This window comes from Ahaetulla prasina, chromosome 6 (assembly GCF_028640845.1).
Source record: "Ahaetulla prasina isolate Xishuangbanna chromosome 6, ASM2864084v1, whole genome shotgun sequence".
Taxonomy (NCBI): domain Eukaryota; kingdom Metazoa; phylum Chordata; class Lepidosauria; order Squamata; family Colubridae; genus Ahaetulla; species Ahaetulla prasina.
In genome coordinates this window covers 69,758,989-69,785,456 of record NC_080544.1, presented here as the reverse complement: position 1 = coordinate 69,785,456, position 26,468 = coordinate 69,758,989, and the positions used below count along the sequence as shown (strand labels likewise).

At 40.9% G+C, this 26,468-nt stretch overlaps 1 protein-coding gene across 5 annotated transcripts in view; it reads right to left on the bottom strand.

Annotated features, from left to right (window-relative positions):
• UBXN7 (UBX domain protein 7) overlaps positions 1-26,468 on the bottom strand; it is a 40,706-nt gene that overhangs the window by 5,538 nt on the left and 8,700 nt on the right. For 3 of the 5 annotated variants that reach the window (XM_058188092.1, XM_058188091.1, XM_058188095.1), the window contains exons 4-10: positions 22,707-22,772; positions 15,946-16,058; positions 10,106-10,252; positions 9,809-9,899; positions 9,212-9,339; positions 8,679-9,069; positions 6,064-6,143 (exon numbers count right to left, since the gene is read on the bottom strand). In XM_058188092.1, the coding sequence (XP_058044075.1) occupies positions 6,064-6,143; positions 8,679-9,069; positions 9,212-9,339; positions 9,809-9,899; positions 10,106-10,252; positions 15,946-16,058; positions 22,707-22,772 (1,016 nt within the window). The remainder of the gene's footprint in view (positions 1-6,063; positions 6,144-8,678; positions 9,070-9,211; positions 9,340-9,808; positions 9,900-10,105; positions 10,253-15,945; positions 16,059-22,706; positions 22,773-26,468) is intronic. The other 2 variants (XM_058188094.1, XM_058188093.1) reach the window with 1 other exon arrangement.

Here is a 26,468-nt window from a genome sequence, read left to right as displayed (position 1 = left end):
AGTCCCGCCTCCTATTTATAGTCTCTGCAGATGTCACTGCATGACAATTATGACTTGGCTTTGTCCCAACTCTTCCACTGCTGCGCACGCCGATCACGTCTTCGTAATCTTGCATCACTCCAAAACTGTTCTTGGGGCGTTGCCAAATCAGAAGGAGGCTCCATGGAATCAGACTTTGCCGGCCCCTCCTCCTCCCTTTGAGTGGCTGCCAGGGAGGGAAAGGGCTCACGAGAAGCAGGGCTGGCCAGGTCTTCTCCCTCACTTTCTGAATCATCCGAGTCCAGGAGTCCGGGTCCAGGAACTTGGGTCACAACACTATCCCTCACCGCAGGGCCCTTCCCCCGGGGCTGACGATCGGGATGCGGTCGGGCTGGGTTCTGCTCATGGAAGGCCTGCACCAGGTCAGGGGCATGAACGTCGGAGGCATCTACCCAGGAGAAATCAGTCCCGTATCCCTTCCACGCGATCAAATATTGGAAACGACCCTTCAGCCAGCGGGAGTCTCGTGCACTGTGGACTTCAGATTCCTCCGATCCGTCCTCGGCGACAGTGACGGGTGCTGTTGGGCATCGAAGGGGACTCGTGTGGCCTCAGGAACCAGAAGGGACCGTGAAAACGGGTGGACCCGCATGGATGGTGGCAGGGTCAGTCGGTAGGCTACCGGGTTGATGACTGCCCCAACAGGGAACGGGCCGATGAATCGGTGGTCCAACTTCTTTACCGGGCGGTCGGACGGGAGGTGTTTGGTGAGAGCCACACCGGTCTCCAACTGCCAGCGGGGCGTTGCCCGTCGGGAGCGGTCGGCGGACCGTTTGTAGTCCTCCTTTGCCCGATTCAGCTGCTGGCGTACCAACTGTTGGACCGCATGCAATTCCGTCAGGAAGGTCTGCGTTCGGGAACAGGAGAGTCCGTGGTGCCAGAGGAAGAGCTGCGGATGGTACCCCACATTGGCAAAGAACGGGGTCATCTGAGTAGAGGTGTGCTGAGAGTTGTTAAAAGCAAACTCCGCCAGGGACAGGTAGTCGGCCCAGTTGTCCTGTTGCTGGTTGATGAAGCAACGGAGATACTGTTCCAGTATACCGATGACCTTCTCTGTACCCCCGTCGGTCTCTGGATGGTGAGATGACGACAGACATACCTGCACCTCCAACGCGGCCATCAGGCTCTTCCAGAAGCGGGCTGTGAACTGAACTCCGCGGTCCGAAACCACCCTGTCCGGTAGACCATGGAGGCGGAAGATGTGCTGCAGAAAGAGGCGGGCGTTTTGCGGCTGTGGGCAGTCCGCGGCATGGGATGAAGTGTGCCATCTTGGTGAGCTTGTCCACCACCACCAGCACCGTGGTGAACCCAGAGGACGGCGGCAGGTCTGTCAGGAAGTCCATAGAGATCGCCCCCCAGGGTCTGTCGGGTGTCGGCAAGGGCTGGAGGAGCCCGGGAGGTGCCCCCGTGGCGGTCTTGGCTTGCCGGCACGGTACGCAGGATGTCACATAGGCATGTATATCATGCCGCACTCGGGGCCACCAAAAGGTCCGTGTCACCAGGTGGAGGGTCTTGAAGAACCCAAAATGTCCTGCTGCAGGGTTGTCGTGGCACTGGGTCATGACGAGGGCTCGGAGTGGTCCTGTGGGCACATATAATCGCCCCCGAAACTTGAGTAAGTCCTCCTCCAAGGTCCAAGGAGACGTGGGGCCCACCTCCATTCTCCTTTGCTGCGATCAGGCGTCCTGGCGCTGCGCCTCTTGCACCTGGGCCCACAAGTCCACTGGCTCCCGTGCTGCGGCCAAGGCTTCTGCCGGCAGCACTGTCCGTGGAGGAAGGGGGTCCTTGGCGCAGAGGTACTCTGGCTTGCGGGACAGGGCATCCGCCCTCCGGTTGTGACCGCTGGGAATGTAGGTCACGCGGAAGTTGAACCGGACAAAAAACAACGACCACCGGATCTGCCGCTGGTTCAACTTCCAAGCTGTGGTGAGGTGCTCGAGATTCCGATGGTCCGTTCGGACCTCTACCTGATGTCGGGCCCCCTCCAGATGGTGTCGCCAAGCCTCGAATGCAGCCTTGATAGCCAGCAACTCTTTTTCCCAGATAGTGTAGTTGCGCTCGGAAGGATTGAGTTTCCGGGAGTAGTAAGCACAGGGAAAAAGTGTGCCGCCATTCGTCGGAGCCTGTAGCAGCACCGCTCCCAGAGCCACATTGGACGCGTCCGTTTCCACCACAAAAGGCCGGAGCGGGTCGGGATGCCTCAGGACGGGTTCCGTGACGAAGGCTTTCTTGAGGGCTGTGAATGCTTCTTGCTGCGGGGGACCCCACCGGAACGCAACCTTCTTCCTGAGGAGCTGGGTAAGTGGAGCCGTCAGTGTGGCGAAGCCCGGGATGAAGGTCTGGTAGGAGTTGGCGGAGGCCAGCAGGCGCTGAACATCCTTCACCCGACGAGGGCTTCCGAGCTACACAAAGCTTCTACTTTACATGGGTCCATGGCTATGCCCTCGGGCGAGATGATATGCCCGAGGAATTCTATGGAAGTCCGGAAGAAGACGCATTTCTCCAGCTTCGCATTGAGTTGTTGCTCCCGCAAGCGTTGCAGAACCAGACCGACGTGTCGAAGGTGGCTTTCCCTGGACCGGGAGTAAATCAGGTAGATAACCACGAACCGATCCAACATGTCTCGAACACGCTGCTCATGAAGTGCTGAAAAAGGCGGGAGCGTTGGTCAACCCAAATGGCATGACAGTGTATTCGTAGTGTCCGTATCGGGTGCCGAATGCCGTCTTCCATTCGTCTCCTTCTCGCATCCGCACCAGGTTGTAGGCCCCCCGGAGATCGAGCTTGGTGAAGATCGTGGCCTCCCGCAACCTCTCCAGTAGCTCCGGGATGAGCGGCAGGGGGTAGCGATTCCGCACCGTAATGGCGTTTAGCCGGCGGTAATCACAGCATAGGCGCAAGTCCCCTGTCTTCTTCTTCACGAAGAGGACCGGGGCCGAGAGAGGGGACTTTGAAGGCCGGATGAACCCTCGGGCCAGGTTTTTGTCCAGGAAGTCCCTGAGGGCGGCCAACTCGGGCTCCGACATGGAATACAGGCGTCCCACAGGCAGTGGTGCGTTGGGCAGAAGGTCCACGGGGCAATCGTAGGGCCGATGCGGGGGTAGTCGGTCCGCCTCCTTCTCGCTGAACACGTCGGCGAAGTCCGTCAGCTCAGGAGGCAAGGTGATGGCAGCGGTGGGGACGTTCTGGCCGGCACAGGTGTGGCGGATGTGATCGACACACTGCAGACTCGGGAAAGAGATGGCGTTCCGCGACCAGGCCACCTGAGGATCGTGGGTCCAAAGCCAGGCCAACCCAAGGACCAAGGGAAAATGAAGGTCCGCCGTGACATAAAACTGGATCGCCTCCTCATGGTCCCCAATAGCCAGGCGCAAAGGCTGGGTGGCGAATTTAATGGGGCCGGACACCAGTTCTCGTCCATCAATTGTCTCTACCCGCATCGGAGGGTCCACCGGAACCACGGGGACCGCAAACTGGGTCACAAAGGCCTGGTCCATAAAGTTTGTTGTGGCCCCTGAGTCCACCAGCGCATGCGCCTGGAGCCCGTCCGACTGGTTCCCCAACCATATCCGTGTGTCCAGAATCAGATGCCGAGGGGGCCCAGAGTCTACTTCCGCAACGTCCAGTGGGGGCTTAGTACGTGCCCGACCTAGGGTTTCCCCGAGGTCGGGCCTGCTCCGTTTCCCGATTGGTCACGCTGTGATTCGGGAACCGGCGTGCGTGCCCCACTTCGCTTTCTGGAGCAAGAAGCGGCGAAGTGGCCGGGCTCCCCACAGTACAGGCACAATCCCCCTTGGCGCCTCCGGTTCCTCTCCTGGGCTGTCAGGCGAGGTCTGGCCGCTCCCAACTCCATGGGCTCTTCCGCAGCGGTTACAAAACGTGGGGCGACCCTGGGTGCTGGTGGTGCAGGAAGTGGGGGTGCAGATGTCGACGGCGGGTCCCGGGGGGTGCGACGGGACGATCGCCGTTGCAGACGGGCATCAAGGCGGAGACAAAGGGGCACCAAGTTGTCGAGGGTCCACGGCGCCTCCACGCGGGCCAGCTCGTCTTGCAATTCCTCTGAGAGTCCCTCCTGGAACGCGTCCACCAGCGCTGCATCATTCCAGTCAGAGTCCTGGCACAAAAGACGAAATTCGGCGATGTACTCCTGCAGGGGCGTTTCTTGACGGAGTTCCTTACGGCGCCTGGTTGCCGTCAGCATCCGAACGGGGTCCCCATACATGGTGCGCAGGTGCTGCCAAAAACGCTGTTGGTCCGCCAGCAGGGGGCTGTCCTGGAGCAAGAGGGGCGTGGCCCATCGAGCAGCCGAGCCGGAAAGAAGGTTAATCACGAAGGCCACCTTAGCCCGGTCGTCTGGGAAATCCTCTGGCCTCATAGCCATGTAGAGCTGGCACTGTCCCAAGAAGGTCGGGAACATCTCAGGCTGCCCAGAAAACTTATCCGGCACGGTTATCGGGCACTTGCGACGAGGAGGAGGTGGGAGGATGGGGGCTGCAGGCACATTCCTGGCAGCAAGTTGGCCTGCCAAGTGAGCCACTTGCTGCTGGAGCTGTTGATTAGCCGCTTGTAGCTGCTCTAACTGCTGCTGTACCTGCTGCTGGTCCATCTTTGGTGGAAGATGTTTTAGTCAGGTCTTGGACAAAATGTTCTGTTTCCCTTCCCCCAATACTCCCAGCAAAGAGTCAGTCAGAGGCCTCTTTTCTGATTTATTTACATATATATAAATGTCCTGGCTACGTCTACCCACGGGCCTGCCAAGTTTCTGGAGATAACAAGGAAATTACAGATAAGGCCAGAATTACTCACGAATATATTCTTCCCTCCGTTGATACAGATTGCCCGCGCAAATTCATTACTTTGTCCAAGACAAAAAACCAGGAAGTCCCGCCTCCTATTTATAGTCTCTGCAGATGTCACTGCATGACAATTATGACTTGGCTTTGTCCCAACTCTTCCGCTGCTGCGCACGCCGATCACGTCTTCGTAATCTTGCATCACTCCAAAACTGTTCTTGGGGCGTTGCCAAATCAGAAGGAGGCTCCATGGAATCAGGCTTTGCCGGCCCCTCCTCCTCCCTTTGAGTGGCTGCCAGGGAGGGAAAGGGCTCACGAGAAGCAGGGCTGGCCAGGTCTTCTCCCTCACTTTCTGAATCATCCGAGTCCAGGAGTCCGGGTCCAGGAACTTGGGTCACAACATTATCAATCAGAAAGGTCAGCAGTTCGAATCCCTAGTGCCGCGTAACGGAGTGAGCTCCTGTTACTTGCCCCAGCTTCTGCCAACCTAGCAGTTCGAAAGCACATAAAAATGCAAGTAGAAAAATAGGGACCATTTCGGTAGGAAGGTAACAGGGTAGAAGGACACAGGGGGCAGAAGAAATGCAAGCGAAACGACATGGATGACGTTTTGGGTTAATATAGGAATTCTGTGGGACACTTACAACCCAAAATGGGAAGTTTAGTATACTGTTTTCATTGTTGCTTTAAAAAAAATAAAAATCACCTTTGTATTTAGCTGCTGAATAGAAATGCAAAATAGTCCATGCATGAAGGTAATTATATTTTTGCAAGATGTGATACTAGCTATCAGCTTGGTTGACTTCATAAAGGGTTGGATCAATTCATGGAAGTCTTGAGATCAATGGTAACTAGCCTTAAAGACAGTGTAACTGCCTCCAATTGCTACGCTTCGTTGTGCAAGTTGTTTTTCACTGTGAGAACACACTGCTAAATTAGATGAGCCAGAATCTGATCTAGTAGGGCACGATTTATAGTCTTATCTTTTTGCATTTTTTAAAATTTGAATTTTATTTTCACTTTTAATATTCTATAAGATAAACAAGGTAAGATAAACAAGGTAACCTCCAAATATAGCAAATCTTGAAATACAATCATAGTTCGCATATATTGTTAGATTCAACAAAATTAGAGCTTAATAAACTGAAGCATACATATTTAATACATATACACAAAGGTGAGAAATGGTAAGAGTTATATCTATCTTGAAGTTTTAATTATGTCTACATACCAGAAGCTTAGCTTGTTCAGGTAATGAAATCTGTTCCCTCTTCCCATCTGGATATCTTAGCATTAGTTGTGCTTTTGGTCCTGGTAAAAAAAGTTCAATGCCAAATACAAATAAAAAATATAGTTTTTGCATTTATTATTTTTGATAATGAAACAACCACTATATAATAAGATTTAGTAGGTTTAAAACTAAAAAATTATTTCCAAAATGTCAGGTTTAGCGTGGTGATTAGTGATCAGTCCTCAAACTTGGAAAGATTAAAAAAAATCTAAATAATCAACTGGAAAATACTTTTTGTCTTATTAAAACAGGGGTTCCCAGCCCCTGGATCATGGCCTGGTACTGGGCTGCAGGCCGTTCAGAACCGGGCTGCACAAGTGACAGGCGCACACGCTTGCGCATGCAGCTCCATTTACATGAGTGGCGGGCACTCAGGCACACACATGACGCTTCATTTGTCACTAAAACAGCAATGTCTCTAAACAGATGTTGATGCAATTAAATTCTTTCACTACAAATTCATGCTTGCTTTGGTTTTGAAAGGCGTCATACATGTTTTCCCCTTGATTGTACAGGCAGTAGCAAAGACCAACAAGAGTATGAATAATTTTTATTTGTTTTTCTGCTTTCCTGCTTCCCGTCTTAAGTGGAAATTGATTTTTTTACCCTTCAATTATTGTATTCCAGTTTAGCATACCTATTAAAACAGTTGTTTAAATATATAGTTTAAAACAGAGCTCATTAAAAACTCAACAACTTATTGTTCTTTTTCATACTGAGAGAATATAGACAATGAAGGCCATGATCTTTGTGAGCCATTGTTCTAATTTGTATCAATTAGTTAACAGGCACCACAGTGTTTTCATCTCTACTCTCCATAAAATTGAATTTAAGCCCCACTGTAACAATAGCAATAGCACTTTACAGTCCTCTCTAAGCATATTATCCCCATCAATCTAGGTCCTCGTTTTACCAAGCTCGGAAGGATAGAAGGCTGAGTCCATCTTGAGCCTGGTGGGATTCGAACTGCCAAACTGCTGGCAATCAGCAGTCAACAGAATTAGTCTACCATACTGCATTCTAATCACTGCATCCACCACGGCTCTATAATCAAGTTCACCGCATTTTAATAAAATGTATGTTACTTGTTCTTGTGATATGCACAATATTTTTATTCAAGTTTATATGATTGTAGCAATTCTTATATGATTTGTCATCACATATATTAGCAGGAAGAGATCACTGTCAGTGGACCTTATAATCCTTGGGATTTGCTGCCATATCCTTTATATTTATTCCCAGACTGGATACTTGGCAAGTCAATGACACAACCAGCATATATTTGTTTTGATGCTGAATTATTCTGACTCTTCTTTTTGTTTTTTAATGAGACACAACCACATTCTTTCTTCCTTTAAGAAACTACCATCCTATCTCCCAATATGAAATGTCTCCTATTCTTCTCCCCCAATGTTCAGAGTTTGTTTTATCTTTAAGAATGTGAAAAGTGAGTTTTAGCAGCTTCTATATCACTTGATTATGATTGTTATTTCCATACACTGGGCTTCTTCCTCCATTTGACTGTCTTCCTCAGAGCTGTTTTCAGAGTTAGTTTAAGTGATACGGCCTCCATTTTTTAAAAGGAAACCTAAACTCTTTCTCATTAGATGAAATGTGTCTCTTTCACAATAGTTGTACGAATATGATAATAGTGGGAGTTTTTTTGGTCAAGGACTGCTATAAGCTTTATTTGCTGTAAACATATATCTCATTATTTTTAGGTAGAAAGACAAATGTTGCACAAGCCTTCGAGCTCTCAAGTACAGACTTCTCTCTGTACTCCCTAGGTTATTACCAACTGAAAAGCTTTTATTTATTTAGTGAAATTCAGAAGCCACCTAACTTCTAACAACCAGGGAGGAAGGGATGTTACAATTTAGAAACTAAAAAAAATCAGAAAAGAATTCATGAGCTGCCTAAAGTAATACATGAACAAAAATGCCATTTAAGATGGACTCAACTATCACTCTTTCCAAAGTTTGGGAGAAAAGCACATCTTCATTAGCTTCATAATACATAATATATCCTTCCAATAATTTAATAATGTACTATTGTTGATAAATGTATTATGGTTGAAAAAATATTTTGTATTATAATACCCTCCTGACAAAGAAACAATTATGTGAAGTTATGTGGAAAAAAAACACCTATCCCCTATAAAGAAATCCTTCAGCTGAACGTAGAGTTCAGTGTTGTAGTTACCTAAAACTATACATTTTAGCATGCACACCACTTTTATCAAATTCTTATACTAATCAAGATATATTATATATAATATTTTGATTGAACAATACGTATTGCCAATTTCCAGCAGTCCAGCTAGTTGAATTTCAGAAGATGCTGGAAGCTATAGTTTACCAACTTCCACAAAAGAATAAAATTTTAATTGCTCATGTAGATTGTGAACTGTTTAGCCATATTTATACTTTTTTACTACTTCAGTTTATTCAATTTATTAAATGCAGCAGAAAGAAAGAAATACTCTTTGATAATGATTTCTTCATGAGACTTTTATAAAGCTCTGAAGTTGACTAAATGACAGGAACCATACTTACCATTCACGCTCGGCTCTTTTTGTAAATCATCTAGCTTAGTTCCAGTTTCCTCTAGCACTCCTGAATCTACAGATGATAGTCCTCTGTGGTTTATTATCATCTCAGGTTCAGTTCTTGATGTTGATTCAGGTTGAGGTTTTCTGCTTTCCTCTTTTCTACAACCCAAATCCTTGTGTGGAGATTTTCTAGATTTGGCAGAACTTTCTGGCTCATCATCATCAGAACCACAAACAGAAATAAACTCCTCACTTCCAGAGAAAAGCTCAGATTCAGACTCTTCATCTGATCTGCTTTCCTGCTTTATTTGTTCAGAGTCAAAATGTGTTTCCTGTAATGATGCCCTGATTGCAGCTTCCAACTGGCTATCTTCACTCGCATCAATTAAGCTCTCCTAATCAACCATAACACAAAAGAAAAAGATAAGTTACTTTAAAATGCATAGTTTGAGAAGGTGAGAGGGGAAGAGAAAGGCTCCAAATACTTTTATTTCTTATTAAGAATTAAAAATATACCATTTTTGTCATTATACTTACTGAGCGAGTACGTTTCTGGGGAGGGCTGGTGGAATGTCCATCCAGTTGTCCATGTTCACCTAGGAACCCAGTCACTTGGTCCAAAAAAGAAGTTACATCTAACTGATGCCATTCCACTAGTTTCTGCCCTGTTAAAAATAACAATAAATTGTACTTCAGTAATTGAAATCTTAGATCATCAGTATCAACACAGATGTTATTTTAAATTTTTAATGATTCTGCAGAGGCAAAAAGAATTGTGAACAAGTCAGAAGAAATGAATGGCTAACCTGAAGTTCTTATTCCTAAGAATCACAATTGCTAACTATATTAAAATGGATTTAAAATAACATAGGCAAAGCAAATGTGAACATTTAATTTAAAATTAAATGTAAACATTAAATGTATTATACTTGATCAAATTCATCTGATATAGATTGGAAGTATGGCTAATTAGCCAGTTCCGGCAATCTGGCTGGCAAATATGGAAACTATAGTCCTTCCCTTGTTACACCAATGAGATTATTTATTGTGTTATATAGTATATACTATATACTATTATATACTATTATTTACTATTCAGAGTTAATATGCCTTCAGCATTTTTCTTCTTCTTACCTGTCCTGGGGTCCAGGATAGAAACATAAGGGAAATCTCCCAATTTATAAAATTGTATATATCTTTGTCCTTCCTCACTGTCGTGGTATACCTGTACAATAGTCAAGAAGGTTAGTTTCAAGTGCTCAAAAACATTTGAATATTAAAGCAATTTAGCATTTGTTAATAAAATCTGATACTGAAGCACAATGTAACTAGTTAATGTAGTTCTACAAAATGTGACATGAATAAGGCCAGAGTAAATAAATATTGGCTGTTTCTAATTTTTTAGCTAAACTGAAAATAATGCCTTCATACCTGCCAAAAAATGAAGTGTTCCCGGATAATATTTTTTACAGCATCATTGCTCCAAACATCACGATTGAGACACTGACAGGCAAAATCCTGCACATTCTGAATATTAATCATGAGCCACTTGTTCTGCATTTGACCACACTCTTTGGCCTGAAAACAAAAAGAACATTAAGAACATTAGCCAAAAAAGAAAAGTTTCCAAGAAACAATGCCAGCAATGATGGTTTCTATTTATTGTTCTAGGCTTTTATAAAACCTTTTTCATTTGTTAAGTTCTATCAGCACTCAACAATTTAATACACAAACAAGCATGACAAGCAGCGTGCAGGGTTAGAAGTCTCTGCAGGTCAACTTGTCACATCAAGATTACACATCAGTAATCCCAGACTGATAAGTGTTAACATGCCAAAGAGAGAGAGAGTTACAAAAATAACTTTAATTTCAAAACTGACTGAAAAAAGGAAAATAAATGAACAAAACATTTAGAAGAAAATATGGAATGAGCTGCATTGATCTGATTACAAAGCAGATTATCTGATTCAACAGTCAAAACTTGGCAGATTAAGATTCTTGATAGATTTGCAGTTTGTTGTTCGGCTATTCATTTCCTCTAATTTACCATTCATTCATATGTTATATTGTAGTATTATTGGTGAACTTTTGTTGACCAGATTGCAAGTGGGGGAGGTGGCAGGGTTTGAAGTTGCAGGAAGAGATCTTACTGGTTTGAGTCTCAAAGCTGGCATTGCCTGATTGGTTGGTTGCAAGTTAATGTAGGAGTTTGATCAAGAATGTAATTCTGATCGCTGAATTGTCATACCTGTTGAAAAAAAGAGTGCTATATCAAAAATTGGAATGGTCATATTTCCTAAATAACCAGGACAAAAATATGTGGGATTTCCTTAAAGGAAATTTACTCATGAGTTTAATGATTTATGAAAAGAAATACAGATTCATGAGTACCCCTTTTTGACTTTGCATCTTGGAAAATGAGATTTCACTTTTAAAAAGTGAAATGTCTGATCCATTGTCCACTGAATAAGCAACACAATGGACACAGAAGCACTCACCTATATTGGAATAAAGCAATATGTAGTTTTCACTAGGATTTTATAGCAAAACATCTTTCTCAGGTCAGCCACTAAAACAATATTATAGTGGAGACATTTCAGTGCCAAATAAATATAAATAGGTTGATTTATTATTGGAGGAAAAGATAATTTGAATAGCCATTTTGATTAAAAGACAAAATTTATATAATCTTATAATTGCTTTTGAAGAATCTGTAAGTAAATATTATAAATTGTGTGTACACTCCCAGTTCAAACTTCATTTTATAATTATATTCTGCAATATCTTTGCAAGACCCAAGCACCAATGAGATCCTTTCTTTCACTCATTGAAAAATGTGCACAAAAATAAGCCTGGAATTTTAAAAATAGGGTTTTCAGTTTTACACTTGATCTTTTAGGTTAAAATGTTAAAAACCAAGTATTTATTAGTTTAACAGTTTTTTGTTTATTAATTTAATTAATATTTTTTTTATTTTGACAACTAATTAAGCATTTAAATAGAATTTATGAATAGCAAGATATACCAAAAGTTAAACTGAAACAAGTGTTACTGTGTTTTTATTGTAATTTTAGTAATTATTTAAATTTCTGTTGATATGTAAATTGGTATTCTAATTTTTCTTATTTTTTGGTGATGGAAAAATGACCATTCTACAGTTAAAGTTATGTTAATAAACTCTTTTCTTGAATTAAAATGAAAATATTTCTTCTCAGTAATTTTATTCTGTAATGGAGATTTAAGAGATTTTTTTTTCAGGCACTAATAACTGCTACAACAATTAAAATGCCAACATGCCAAAAACCACTTGAACATCTGAAGAAATATTTTAAGATAATTGCCTCAGAACAGATAATTGTATCAGATTTACAATATAACATATTGATCCAGGATGTTAATCAACTGACCAAGTACTGGAGTAAACCAACACCATAATAGTAAAAGGTTTGATCTTCTCCATTAGTTAAACGAATGAAATGTATGGTAAATGCATTACTATAATATAACGATAACAAAATCTAGAAAATCTCAAAAATGCATATCAACTAAAGTAATTGTACTTTTATGACTTGTCTTACAATTATAAAACTTAGTTAATTTAACAAATACATTGATTCCCAACTGATGCTGACTTTTTCTCAACATCTTAATATTTGAATTTGACATATGAATTCAGGATAACAAATCTTGCTTATAAATTGAAGAAGCTTCTTGGATGAGAAACGAAATGTCTTCAAGGAAAAATAAAGGAAGTCCAATTGCCTTTTGAAAAAGCATCTTTGGTACTTGCTTAGAAAATTTATAGTGAAGTAAGTTATGAGCATGATATAAAAATGGAACTAAAATATGTTTTATGTTTATCAGAAACAGCTGTAGCATTCAGAGAATTAAATATATATTTTATTGGTTTCTCCATGCTATGGAAATAATGCAGAGAAGATACTTCAGAATGCGCAGTGGAACAAATATACCACAAGTTCCAACTATTAAAGCAACTACACCTTTTACTGGGATTGCGCAACAGCTCATAGTCCTATTTTCTGCTCCAGAAAAAGAAACTAAATAAACAGATGCCTTTTATATCTAGCTTGTTTCTGCAGTGCAATATTATTTATATAGTTTCACTTATCTTGCTTTACTACACTCATAAAACTATGTATAAATTTTTCAAATAAGTTAAACATTTTTTAGAAGAAACAGAAAGCTTAATAAATAAGCGATAATAAACACATATCAATATGCTAAAGAAATTGAAGAATTTAACACAAACCTGACAGTTGCATTAAATCTACACTCTGGTGTTTATAGCTTAATTCAAATATTTAACTCAGAAGGTAAATGAAGATTCTATTTTTTCACACTGGTTAAAAGAAACTAAATTATGTGCCATGGATGTAATTTTAATAAAACTCTTATATAGTTACATTTCCACGAGTTGAACTTTTAATTGCATATAGAATAACAATAATAAACAGATATACTGTGTTTCCCCAAAAATGACAGGGTCTTATTTTCTTTTGAAACCCCCCCCCTTAAATAAGGGCTTGGCCTTATTATCGGGGGTCTTATTATTTTGGGGGTGCAGGACAGTTGCTTCCCTTCCCCGCCATCTCTTTATCGAGATGGATGGTGGGGCGGGGGAGAAGCATGAAGCAACACGTGGCTCTCCTTGCCGTCTCTTCTCCACTCCCTCAACGGGCATGACAGGGCTCCTGCCCCTCACTTAGCCACCCGCCCCTCTAAGGATGCAGTTTGGGGGTGGCAGGGGGATGGGCGAGAAGCGGGACGCAGGTCTTACCTTTCAAGCTCCGTCGCTTTCCTCTCCGTTGTGTCCAGGGAAACACGCTGTAGAAGGCCTTCTCGCAAGTTCAAAAAGTTTGATTTGCAAGAAGGTCTTCTTTTACAGCATTGCGACTGGGCTTATTATCAGGACGTCTTATTTTCAGGGAAACACAGTATATTGATGAAACTTAAAATCTGAACCACACCCACATCCAGAAAAAAATTCTTGAAAGCTTAATGCTGAACACTAGTGTAGTGATTGCTGATATATATTTAAATCAGACTATAAAGCACAAAACCTTTATAGTCTTAAGACACAATTTATGGCTTCTCAAAACTGTTCATGCACTCTAACATACAACAAACCCATCATAATGGTTTACCTGTGTGAGAAGCTTTGTTAGAGAAGTGAATGTCTGTAAAAATACAACTTCTGGTATGCAGTAACGTATTATTTTTCAATAATGAAGAAAGAGCAAATGATTTGAGAGGAAAAACTGAAAAGGGAATTCATTAATCTGTGTACAGATGTGGAAGCTAGAATAGCTGGCAACAATAAATATTAGGAGATATAGTGATTCCTTCCCTTTTCACTTAACTCTTGTTATTTTGTTTACTACTTTCTACTTTTTTTCTGCACTTTCCACAATGTTCCTTAATATGGAAGGGAACAGAGTGATGACTATGGATGTATGTGTTTATGGGGAGAAAAGGGTCTATTTAGTAAGTTCCTATATCTGACTTGGTTAATGATAAACTACAGTACGAAATTGTTAAAGACTGCATATTATTAAATAAATGAAGAAGCTTCTTAAATATATGGTCAATTCCATTTTATGAAAATTCAAAGTATAAAGTAAACGGATTGAAAATACAGTGCTTAAATTAAAACTCGATGTTATGATATAAACCAAACAAAAAACACCAGATTCTGCCTTAAGGTACTAAAAACTAAGAAAGTGATAAAATATTAATTCTGTGCAAAATAGAGACATTTAAATTAAACAAAGCACAGTAGAGTTAGTTATAGTAAACTGAGGAATGTGAGCCTCTAAACAGATACATACATAGATATATATTTATTTAGAAAAGAAATAAGTAATAGAGATAATAGAGAGATTTAGTTTTTTCTAATACTTCATTGATTGAGAAAAAAACAACTCTACTCTGGATTTAGTATATGCTTACAGGCAAATAATACACTGCGTCTAAGGTAATCAGTCAAGTCTTGATAGGAAAAATTATTTTGAAAGTGACTTCAAATGCAAATAAAAGATATAAAAAGAAGCTGATATTATTTTCACATATAAATGCTGCACAAAATGTATTATTTTTGAATAAACTTATTTCCATTTCCCCCTGAATACAACAAGAAAACTGTTGCAAGGGGGTGGGGTTAGGAAATCAGGTATTTCATCAGGAATGGTTTAAAGCTTAATAATTTAGCAAACTATCAATCTTCTTCAATCTGCAAAGTCCAAATCTTCAGTTCCAAGTTTACTAACCAAATAGTAAACAATAAAAAATTCAAGATTCTGTTTTATACTGATTATTAAACAGATCATTGGCTATTCTTGTCCACTACTGTTTAGTTTGGTCATATTTTTCTCCAGTAAGAATCTTTCTCAATCATGCCATACTAGAGATCTTAATTTTTAATGTAAAGGAGACAATGTGGTATATTTTTGAATTATAATTCAAATCATATTAGTATAATATACAACAATATAGTAAATACAATAATATAATATAATATTGAATTGTAATTCTTTCTACAAGAATTATAGGAATGTAAAGGAAATGATTGATTACAGATTTTTAAACTCAGAGATAGAAAAAGACCAATCCTTATGTATATAGCAGTGATGGCTAACCTTTTCTGGAGCAAATGCCCAAAGCGCGCTCACCCGAACCCCTCAAATGCAATGCACGTGCAGCACACATGCATGCGCACCCCCGCATGTGCCCTGCCCCTGCACACGTGTACATACCCCCTGCATGTGCCACGCCCCCCGCAAGTCCCCCCACATGTGGTGTGTGTCCCCTGCACACACCCCGCCTCCCATGCATGTGTGGCAGACCTGATGACCAGCTAGCTGGTGGGAGGCGTGTTCATATACAGAGTTGAACTGGGGTGATGGCTCGCATGCCCACAGAGAGGGCGCTGCGTGCCACCTGTGCCATAGGTTCGCCATCACTGGTATATCGTTTGTCATTTGAAAATCATCATTTAATGCATATTATTCGAATCTATTTCTTAATCACTAACTTCTACTTGAATACTTCTTAATGAGGGAAAACTGTAATGAACTAATAGATATAATCAAAAGCTATTTCCTCAAATGATGTTACTAATCAGAAGTAACTTCTTATGCTGCACTAACAAAAAGGCAGATTGCTGAAATTATTTATACACATTATCATGACACGGTTGTTTACACATGCACATGCACAGCCAATCCAAAATTCAATGTATCAAAATGACCTACTGTTTCAAAGCTTCCTTTATGCATCAAATCAATTGGCGGCCTGAAGAGATCTGCAAGGGTAGTGAGCTTCTTATCTATAGCTCCTCCATTTCTCAATTCTTGCTCCTGCCGAACTGTATAGCCCCAAAAGAAAAACAAAGAAGACAAAATATTTACAAGAGCAGATTTAGTTACTTTCATCAAGTGCAATGTGACCATACTAAAGTGATTAGCCTGAATCAGCTTTCTACTAAATATCTTTTAGCAACAGCCATTACATGTTTATACATTTTTGGCATGAAAGCTGACAGCGTGAAAATCTGGCTCTAGGCCAGTCACTCTGTCTCAGCCCAACCTACCTCACAGAATTGTTGTGTGAAAAACAGAAGACCAGAATATTAGGTATATTTGCCACCTTTGGCTGGTTATTTATCTATCTATCTATCTATCTATCTATCTATCTATCTATCTATCTATCTATCTATCTATCTATCTACCTACCTACCTACCTACCTACCTACCTACCTACCTACCTACCTACCTACCCAAAATCATCACCACCACCATCACCTTCAGTAATAGATATCCTAAACTTGTGATTTAAATACTCATAGAATATTTACCGGTAAATATTACAGAATTACAGTTTTTGCCTCCTGGCAAAAACTGTTTTATTCCCTTCCTTTAATATCAAAGCAATGTGTTAATAATCAACCAGCTTTTTAAAAATATATAGTAATTAAAATCTTGATTTCTAAAGCGTGAGATATAACAGAAAATCTCTATCGTATCCAGTTTTTACTCCTTTCATCCAATTTTTGCAAGTTTTCATATGCTCCTTTAATTTATTTATAAGATCCAGAATGGACTTGGGATGGTTTAACACAGTGATGGTGAACCTTTTCGGCACCGAGTGCCAAAAAGGGAGTACTTTGTGCGAGCTCATAAGGGCCGCGACCAGGAAGAGGAGCTGCCCAGGGGGCATGCGCACGCTGGATAAGGTACTTCCAGTTTCTGGTGCGCACATGCACGCCAGCCAGTAAGTCTTCTGGTTACTGCCATGCATGCACAAGCATCTATCAGCTGGCAGGTTGCATGCTCATGCGCATGTGTGTCTGGCCAGATGCTTCCAGCCCCAGAGGTGGAATCTGCAGTTCTACATTGCGGGGAGGAAGTGTTTATCTCAGACTTTTGAGTTGGGAGGGGCCAGAACGAGGGGCAGCAACAATGAGAATTCTCCCTGCTTGAGTGTCATGTCTCCGGGCACAGTCCTTTGGGACTTCGCCTGAAGGAGGAGAGACAGTTCTGCCGGGAGAGAAAAGCGGAGAAAGTGGGATGGGGGATCTCGACCTGAATAACCAACTTGGGCTTCTTCTCTGCGTGGAACTCTCTCCTCCAGTGGATGAATTCAAGGGAGACTCTGCCTGGAGACCGATGACACTGCATAAGGGAGAATTCCCATTGGTCCTCCTTTCTGGACACTCCCAATTCCGAAGTTTGAGGAAGCCCCACTCCAGGCTCAGAGCAGCTCTTCCAGTTTCCAGCACTGCTGCACGCACAAAGGCCAGCTGATTGCCACGTGCGCAGGCATGCCAGAAACCGGAAGAGGAATGGATGATGCTGTGCGTGCCAGGTGACATGGCTCCATGTGCCACTTTGGGCATGCGTGCCATAGGTTCGCAATAATGGGTTTAGCCCATTCACCATGGAGATGTTCCTATATACAAAGCCAACTACTTGGTTGTGCCATACAGTATATAGTGTTTCGCTGGCCATGCCCAATTTAGTGAAGGGGAAAAAAAGTCCCAATATGTCACATGGTGCCGCCGTGACAATGTGAGTTTGACAGCCCTGGTCTATAGTATATCCTATGCAGGTTCTTATCTTACTATGGTACTTCCTCTTCTTGATCTTCCTCCCATGTTTGTTGCATCATTTTCTCAGCAGCTGATCTTTGGGTGCCATTTTAGTGACGTTCTACTGCATGCTCTGAGTTTCATCTAGGACAGTGGTTTTGACATTCACCAGGCTCCACCTGCTCTTTTTCCAGATAAGTGTACACTTTATGGGTATTGGACTTGGAAGTGGAAACTTCCATATAAGAAGAGCTTCTGGATATTCACATCAGCAATCTCTATGTCCTCCTTTGGACAACTTACTATATCGGCAGGGCATGCATGTTGATGGTGTGGATCTTATTCTTTCCAGTAAGCTGGCTCTTTAAGACTGGTCTAATCCTTTGGTGGTATTTGGATAATGCTATCTTCCTTGCTTCCTTGTGGTTCCCAAGTGACTGCAGGATACTAAGGTACTTGTAGCTAATCTCTGTCTGCCATGTGACTCACTGAGAGTTCCATCTCATCAGTCTATGAATGCAATTGGAACTGGAAATTGCAGTGGTCATTAGCATAAAATTGGCAAAAAATGCCAGAAAGCAGCAAAATACATAATCAATCTCAGTCATGTGGACTGCTGTGGCCTATTCTAAAGGTCATAATCATTTGATAGCCAGAGGTGCTTTACAGGCTGAATCTTATCCTTAATGTTCACACCTTTTTGTATTTCCATCAATTGATCTCTCACCAAGTTGCTTTGAATATAGCCTCTAATCTCATTTTCCAGAGGTGCAGGCATTATTCTCCTTAATCATAGTAAAAGTAGTAAATTGTATACTAGTTATTGATTTCAGTTAAGGTGATAACAGAAATTGTTATGAGGGAGTCTTCTAGCATACTATCGGTACTTCTCCACTGAGCCTTGGTAACTAGTCTCAAGGGTTGACTAGTTACTTTATCCGTGATCTTATTCCTAATATTAGCCATTGTGCTCTATAATGGAGAGTGGCAGTGATGATCCAACTTCAGGTGTTGGCTGCACATCCATTTGTTCTTCCAGTTCTTCTTAAGGCTGAGTTGTAACATGTAGTTGAGCTACCTCAAGTTATGAGAGAAGCTTCCTTATTGCTATGTTGAAACACTGGGTAACTAGCCATTTCTCAGTTAGTGTGGATGGCTGACAGGGGTGAAATCTACAGTCAGGTCCAGAAATATTGGGACATCGACACAATTCTAACATATTTGGCTCTATACACCACCACAATGGAGTTGGAATGAAACAAACACAATGTGCTTTAACTGCAGACTGTCAGCTTTAATTTGAGGGTATGTACATCCAATTCAGGTGAACGGTATAGGACTGACAGCAGTTTGCATATGTGCCTCCCACTTATTTAAGAGACCAAAGGTAATGGGACAATTGGCTTCTCAGCTGTTCCATGGCCAGGTGTGTGATATTCCCTCATTACCCCAATTACAATGTGCAGATAAAAGGCCCAGAGTTCATGTTAAGTATGCTATTTGCATTTGGAATCTGTTGCTGTCAATTCTCAAGATGAGATCCAAAGAGCTGTCACTATCAGTGAAGCAAGCCATCCTTAAGCTGAAGAAACAAAACAAACCCATCAGAGAGATAGCAAGAACATTAGGCGTGGCCAAAACAACTGTTTGGAACATTCTCAAAAAGAAAGAACGCACCGGTGAGCTCAGCAACACCAAAAGACCCGGGAGACCACGGAGAACAACTGTGGTGGATGACTGAAGAATTCTTTCCCTGGTGAAGAAAACACCCTTCACAACAGTTGGCCAGATCAAGAACACTCTCCACGAGGTAGGTGTATGTGTGTCAAAAGTCAACAATCAAGAAAAAACTTCACCAGAGTGAATACAGAGGGTTCACCACAAGATGTAAACCATTGGTGAGCCTCAAAAACAGGAAGGCCAGATTAGAGTTTGCCAAACAACATCTTTTTTTTAAAATTTGAATTTATATCCCGCCCTTCTCCGAAGACTCAGGGTGGCTTACATTGTGTTAAGCAATAGTCTTCATCCATTTGTATATTATACAAAGTCAACTTTATTGCCCCCAACAATCTGGGTCCTCATTTTACCTACCTTATAAAGGATGGAAGGCTGAGTCAACCTTGGGTCTGGTGGGACTTGAACTTGCAGTAATTGCAAGCAGCTGTGTTAATAACAGACTGCTTTAGTCTGTTGAGCCACCAGAGGCCCAACATCTAACAAAGCCTTCACAGTTCTGGAACAAGATCCTATGGACAGATGAGACCAAGATCAACTTGTATCAGAGTGATGGGAAGAGAAGAGTATGGAGAAGGAAAGGAACGACCACCTCATCAGTGAAGCATGGTGGTGGTAGTGTCATGGCGTGGGCATGTATGGCTGCCAATGGAACTGGTTCTCTTGTAATATTGATGATATGACTGCTGACAAAAGCAGCAGGATGAATTCTGAAGTGTCTCGGGCAATATTATCTGCTCACATTCAGCCGAATGCTGCAGAACTCATTGGAGGGCGCTTCACAGTGCAGATGTACAATGACCCAAAGCATACTGCAAAAGCCACCAAAAAGTTTCTGAAGGGACAGAAGTGGAATGTTATGCAATAGCCAAGTCAATCACCTGACCTGAATCCCATTGAGCATGCATCTCACTTGCTGAAGACAAAACTGAAGGGAAAATGCCCCAAGAACAAGCAGGAACTGAAGACAGTTGCAGTAGAGGCCTGGCAGAGCATCACCAGGGATGAAACCCAGCATCTGGTGATGTCTATGCGTTCCAGACTTCAGCTATGATTGACTGCAAAGGATTTGCAACCAATTATTAAGAAGGGAAAGTTTGATTTATGATTATTATTCTGTCCCATTACCTTTGGTCCCTTAACAAGTGGGAGGCACATATGCAAACTGCTGTCAGTCCTACACCGTTCACCTGAGTTGGATGTACATACCCTCAAATTAAAGCTGACAGTATGCAGTTAAAACACATTGTGTTTGTTTCATTCCAACTCCATTGTGGTGGTGTATAGAGCCAAAGATGTTAGAATTGTGTCGATGTCCCAATATTTCTGGACCTCACTGTACTTACTTTCCTTACTGGTTTGGAAGTGTATGTGCCCCGCGCTCTCTCTTTGTGAGCGCGGGGCACATACAGACCTGCGCATGCGCAGAAGGTAAAAAACACATTACTTTCTGGTTAAAACCAGGAGGTAATGACACCCTGGGCGGGTGGCCGGAGCTTCTCTCCACCATTGCTACCGGATTGCCGAACTATCGGCCACGATTGCTACCGGATCGCGTGATCCAGTCCGATCCGGGAGCATTTCACTCCAATGGATGGATAGATCTTTTTTACATCCATAGTTCCCTTATATTTCATATATCCTCTCCCATTAGGTCAACTGTTGCACTAGCATTCAATCAATTCCAGGTTATATAATACCATTCCATCACTTAATTACATTCTAAATTGTTTAATAGTAATAGCAAAAAATCCAAAATACTATTACAGATATTGAATGCTGGTAATATACTGAACATTTTATATATAGAGAAAAACCAGAAAATTTTCAAATACATTAAAATGAAGTTTCTATGCATATGGTTGACTGTAAAACAAAACTGGCATTCAGTGAACAAAACCATTTTTCACAGCATAACTTGTTTTATATGCATGGAATAATTGATGACTTGATTCTTCCTTTACACTGAATCCAAGGGACACATCTTTTGTATTAACGAAAAGTGGGGTAAATGTGCCACTCAACATTAGAAAATTAATATATTTTTGTATATAACAAAAATTGTAAAATTATCTTTTAATTTAAATAAAATTAATCAAGTTTATATAATTACATATAAATGTGCTCATATCAATGTAATGACTCTTTTGAACTTATTATCAATGTAATAAAACCTTTGAAATAATTAGATTAAATTTTCTAGTCATTACTGAATTAAATTCTCATCTTATTCTTGCTCATTAATATTTAATACAATGCCCCAACTGACAATCTAATATAAAAATGAAAATGCAGTTTGGCCTATTAGTTTGTGAAAGTGCTTCAGATTAACGAAGCAAACAGCATTCATATTATTCTTGGCTTCATGTGGGATATGCAGCACCTAATCAGGATTATTACTGGCAAGGAAAGTGTATCAGATTTCTTCTGGTAATAGCGAAACCAGGTAATTAGTCTTTCAAGTATGGTTAGCAATATTTATTGGAATGCAGGTGAATTGTTGATTTTCAAAAATATATAGCAGCAAACCCAATGCTGATATATTTGTGCTGTTGCAATGAAAGTGGATGGAAAGGTTGCTGGAAGCATGTTGTTTTTGTAATGATGGTGATATGCATCAATAGCTCCAGCCCTTTTATCAATCTGAGAAATGATTCTCCCAATGTAGAATCCCATGAATACATTAGTTACTGCAATTAAACTGGTTCCAAAATCCTAGTCATAATAAAAACTAAAGTAAGGAGAAATGGCTCAATATCTGGTGATTTCATCCAGATTTCTGACCGTAATTTCAAATTGGCTTGCCAATGCCATTTTTTTTAACTTGCCATTCTAGCTTTTAATTCCTGAAATGAAATGATATGTGACTGGGATTTTTCTTACTGCACCTACATTTTCTTATGCTGACAAAGAGATTATTCTTACTTCAAAAATTATAATTTCCTTGGAAAACAATGTCTTGCACATATGGAAATATAATGCACTTACTGTGTGAATAAAGCAATGGCTTTAAATTTTTTTTAAAAATTTCTTGCTAGTATTGCAAATTTCTTATAATGCAAAACGATATTGTTTGATCTCTACTGCAGCACCATTACTACATGTTCTAAGGAGCCTATACTGTTACCCTTGGACATAAACCATAAAAGAAACAAAAAGTTATGAATATAATTATCCACAGATACCTACTAGTTTCTGTCTGGAAATCCCGAAAGCCATCAAATATTGAACGAGCTGGTCTACGTCTTTTTGGTGCTTAATAGGAACAGAATTTAATAAACAGATTAATAATAAAATCTTACAATACAACCACGTTGTGGATTTGTGGTATATACCTATAGTAAAGGATGTACACAAATTCCAGGACACCAGTAATGCATCATACTAGTTTCATATATTAATTCATTAGTTCTTAGGTTTCCAGTTTCTGTATGCCTATCTTGATGTATATTTGAAGACAAAATATTTACAGGTTGCTATTCTATCTCAATGCTTTTAAAGTTTAGACTCAAAATAAATTAAATTTGCCCCTCCCCCCACTCAAAAAGTTTAAAATCAGAAAGGCTGGAACAGCAATATCCATTGGCATAGTGCAATGGCAAGCCAAAAGTAAAATTAAAGGGCAATTAAAGTAAATCAATTGTTACAACTGAATCAAAAGTCTGCAATATGCAGGCCACATACTAAGAAGTGCTGGTTTGTGATGTAATTATAATTTACAAATATACTATCTGACCCATGATTGCTTTTGTTCTCTTCTATCCCATCAGCCTGTGCTATCCAAAGCAATCCTGCTTAAATTTCTCAGTGAAATGCTATTATCTTTAAGTCACAGAACATAAGGGTTAGGAAGAGGAATCTTGGACATAATTTATTCCAAGTCAGTGGTAGAGTACATTTCTACAGTCTTAGCTGCAGAAATACGCCAGAGTTTGAGAACAAATCTTGGGACTGTTTTACTATTCATTTTATCAATGGCATAAATTATTTATATAAATACCGTTATAATATGCTTACTAATGCATAATTACCCTAGAAAAACAGTCAGCATCACAGAAAAAATAGCTCCTTGATAGCCATATAAAAGTTGAAAGAAAATCTATTATAACTTTCTCAGATTTGGTCACAGAAATATTTCTTCATTTCAATCCATTTGCTCTTGTAGTTATGAACAGGATTTACATTCTAAATGTACGTATGCCTAAATGTCTCACTAGCCATTAGATTTTATACCTGTCGATTCAGAAATAAGCCTCATTAATGCTACTGAAACTTTATAATATATATTCAAAGGATAGATATTGTGGAGACCCATTAACATAAGATGATGATATTTGGCTTTCTTAAACTGCACAAAAGTGATTCAGCTGATGCTATCTATTTAGACTTTTCAAAACTCCCTAATGAAGTAGAATACTGAGTAAATGCAGATGTTCTCAGGGCTCAGAAACTGCCCCAAAATATGAAATAGTTGGACTAAATAGTCAATTTTCAAGTTGGGCAAATATTCAGTGGGATCCCATAGGGATCAGATCTGGTGAAGTATTTTTACATTTATTGATGGGCAAATCAGGAGTTAGCAATGAACAGGAAGGTAGCCAAGTTTCCTTATAATGTTAAGTGATCAGGTTGGTGAAAACAATAGGTTAATGAAGAGCTTCAAGTCAATCTTTACACTTGTTTAATATTTTAAACAAAATGAGAAAGTACAAAAGGTGCATTCTGGCACAAAAATACAAACTTCACATGCAGTCACCTAGGGCAGTAAGTGAACAGAAAAGGGTACTACAAAGGAAACATCTAAATAGTAGTTACTATAAAAATGGCAACATGTTTCTGAAATGATAATGAAAATAATCAGATAATATACTACTACTTTTATAGAAATGCACAGTGAGACCATGCCACAGACAAAAGTGGATTAAAATAGACATTTTGGCCAATTGGCAAGACAAAAGAACTATGTTCTTAACTAGTCTCTTACAGACTAGATTTTGCAGTCATTTTTTAGATTCAAGTCTAATGGAAAAACAATATGTGTAGCCATATAATTCCCATCATTCTCACCAGTATTAATGTAAGTTGCAGAAAGGCAATTTGTGAAGACTATTAGAATGGATAGGTACAGCATATTCAGAAAGTATTCAGACTCCTTGGGATACGTTCAGTATATGATGGAAAACAACAGTGTGGAAAAAGAAGCCGCAATGGGGAACGATCCATTTGTATGCTGGTGTTCTGTTTTTCGAATGGAAGATTTGGTTAAATCTTCCATTCAAAATTGGAAATTACCTCAGAATCCAAATCAATTGCACAGCGAACCAGAGACAGCACTGACCCAGGCAATCCCCACCCGCCACATCAGTTCACCTCCCAACAACCTTGACCTGTGGTAATATCCTTATCACAACTCACTGATGTCTCACAGCTGACCCATCACGAGACCTGTCACAAGATCCTCACTTGACACACCCATACCTGAAGCCCTTATAAATAGAACACTGACATCACATAAACTCAATAACAATAACATAAGAGTTGGAAGGGACCTTGGAGGCTTTCTAGTCCAACCCCCTGCCCAGGCAGGAAACACTACACCATCTCAGACAGATGATTATCCAACATTTTCTTAAAAATTTCCAGTGTTGGAGCATTCACAACTTCTGCAGGCAAGTCGTTCCACTTATTAATTGTTCTAACTGTCAGGAAATTTCTCCTTAGGTCTAAGTTGCTTCTTTCCTTGATCAGTTTCCACCCATTGCTTCTTGTTCTACCCCCAGGTGCTCCACTTAAGATGTTACCTAGTGTGGTAACAAAATGTTCAGAAACCAACCCACAAGCTTGAAGAATGAACCTTTATTCTCAGGATTTGGTTAGCTGGAGGTTGCTTCTGAATTCAGCCAAAAGAATGCCTAAAGCCTAGTAAGTTGATGCTACATTGGAGCTGCTAAACTGAGCTGTATGTTCAATGTTGTGGCTCCCATAACCGTTTCACTGACCTTCTGGATTTGAAGCAACATAGTGCATGGGTAACTTCATCTAAAAGTTAAATCTGTCTTGCACAGTGAAGTACTCTGCATTTTGTTGTGAAATTACTGTCCCTAGAGAAAATAAAGAATGTGGCCATCCCTGGAATTTCAAAATCATCTCTAGGGTAGAAGAACAGCAGCCACAATAATGTTCTTATAGCTTTTAAACTGTGAGTGGTGGACATTCTGCCAATCCTTCTACCCTGGGGATCCAGAAAATGAAATACAGACTGCTGCATGGCTGCACTTGGGTGTAGAAAGAAAAAAACATTATGCCATATTAAGGAGACCAGAACTGGAGGAGGCTAGAGAGCTCTTGGCTTTATAAAAGGCCTTGGGTTCATTACTGACCACTCTGGAGCATTATGGGTCCTAGTAATGGAGAAGCTCTTACAAGAGTCATCACTATGCCAATTAAAACACAAATAACTCCAATGGGGTGTGCTATGGACTCTGAACAAAGCTATCTCTAGCTAGGAGACAAGACTGGTACTAGAAAGGCTCCTAGCTATTATGTAAGAATAGGTACAGGACAGCTCTGCTGTGCTCACTGTGGGAAACCCTATGGGCTGGAATTGATGTTGGAAAAATGAGAGGTAGTTGCAACTGGGGACTGAAGGAAGATTGCTTGTAATAGCAGTACGGTATTACAAGCAATACGGTACTAACCAAACCGAAGGTCAGAAGTATGGTAATACTTCTGACCTTGGGTTTGGTTAGTACTGTATTTTTCGGAGTATAAGACACACTGGAGTATAAGACGCACCTTAGTTTTTGGGAAAGAAAATAAGAAAAAATCTGATTGGCAGGTGGATGGGCCTCCCGGAATACCCCCAATCAGCTGTTCCCAGAGTTGTGAGCTCTGTGCCTTGCCTTTTTTTGGCTTCTTTTCCCTGCCTCTGAAACTCGGTTTCAGAAAAAA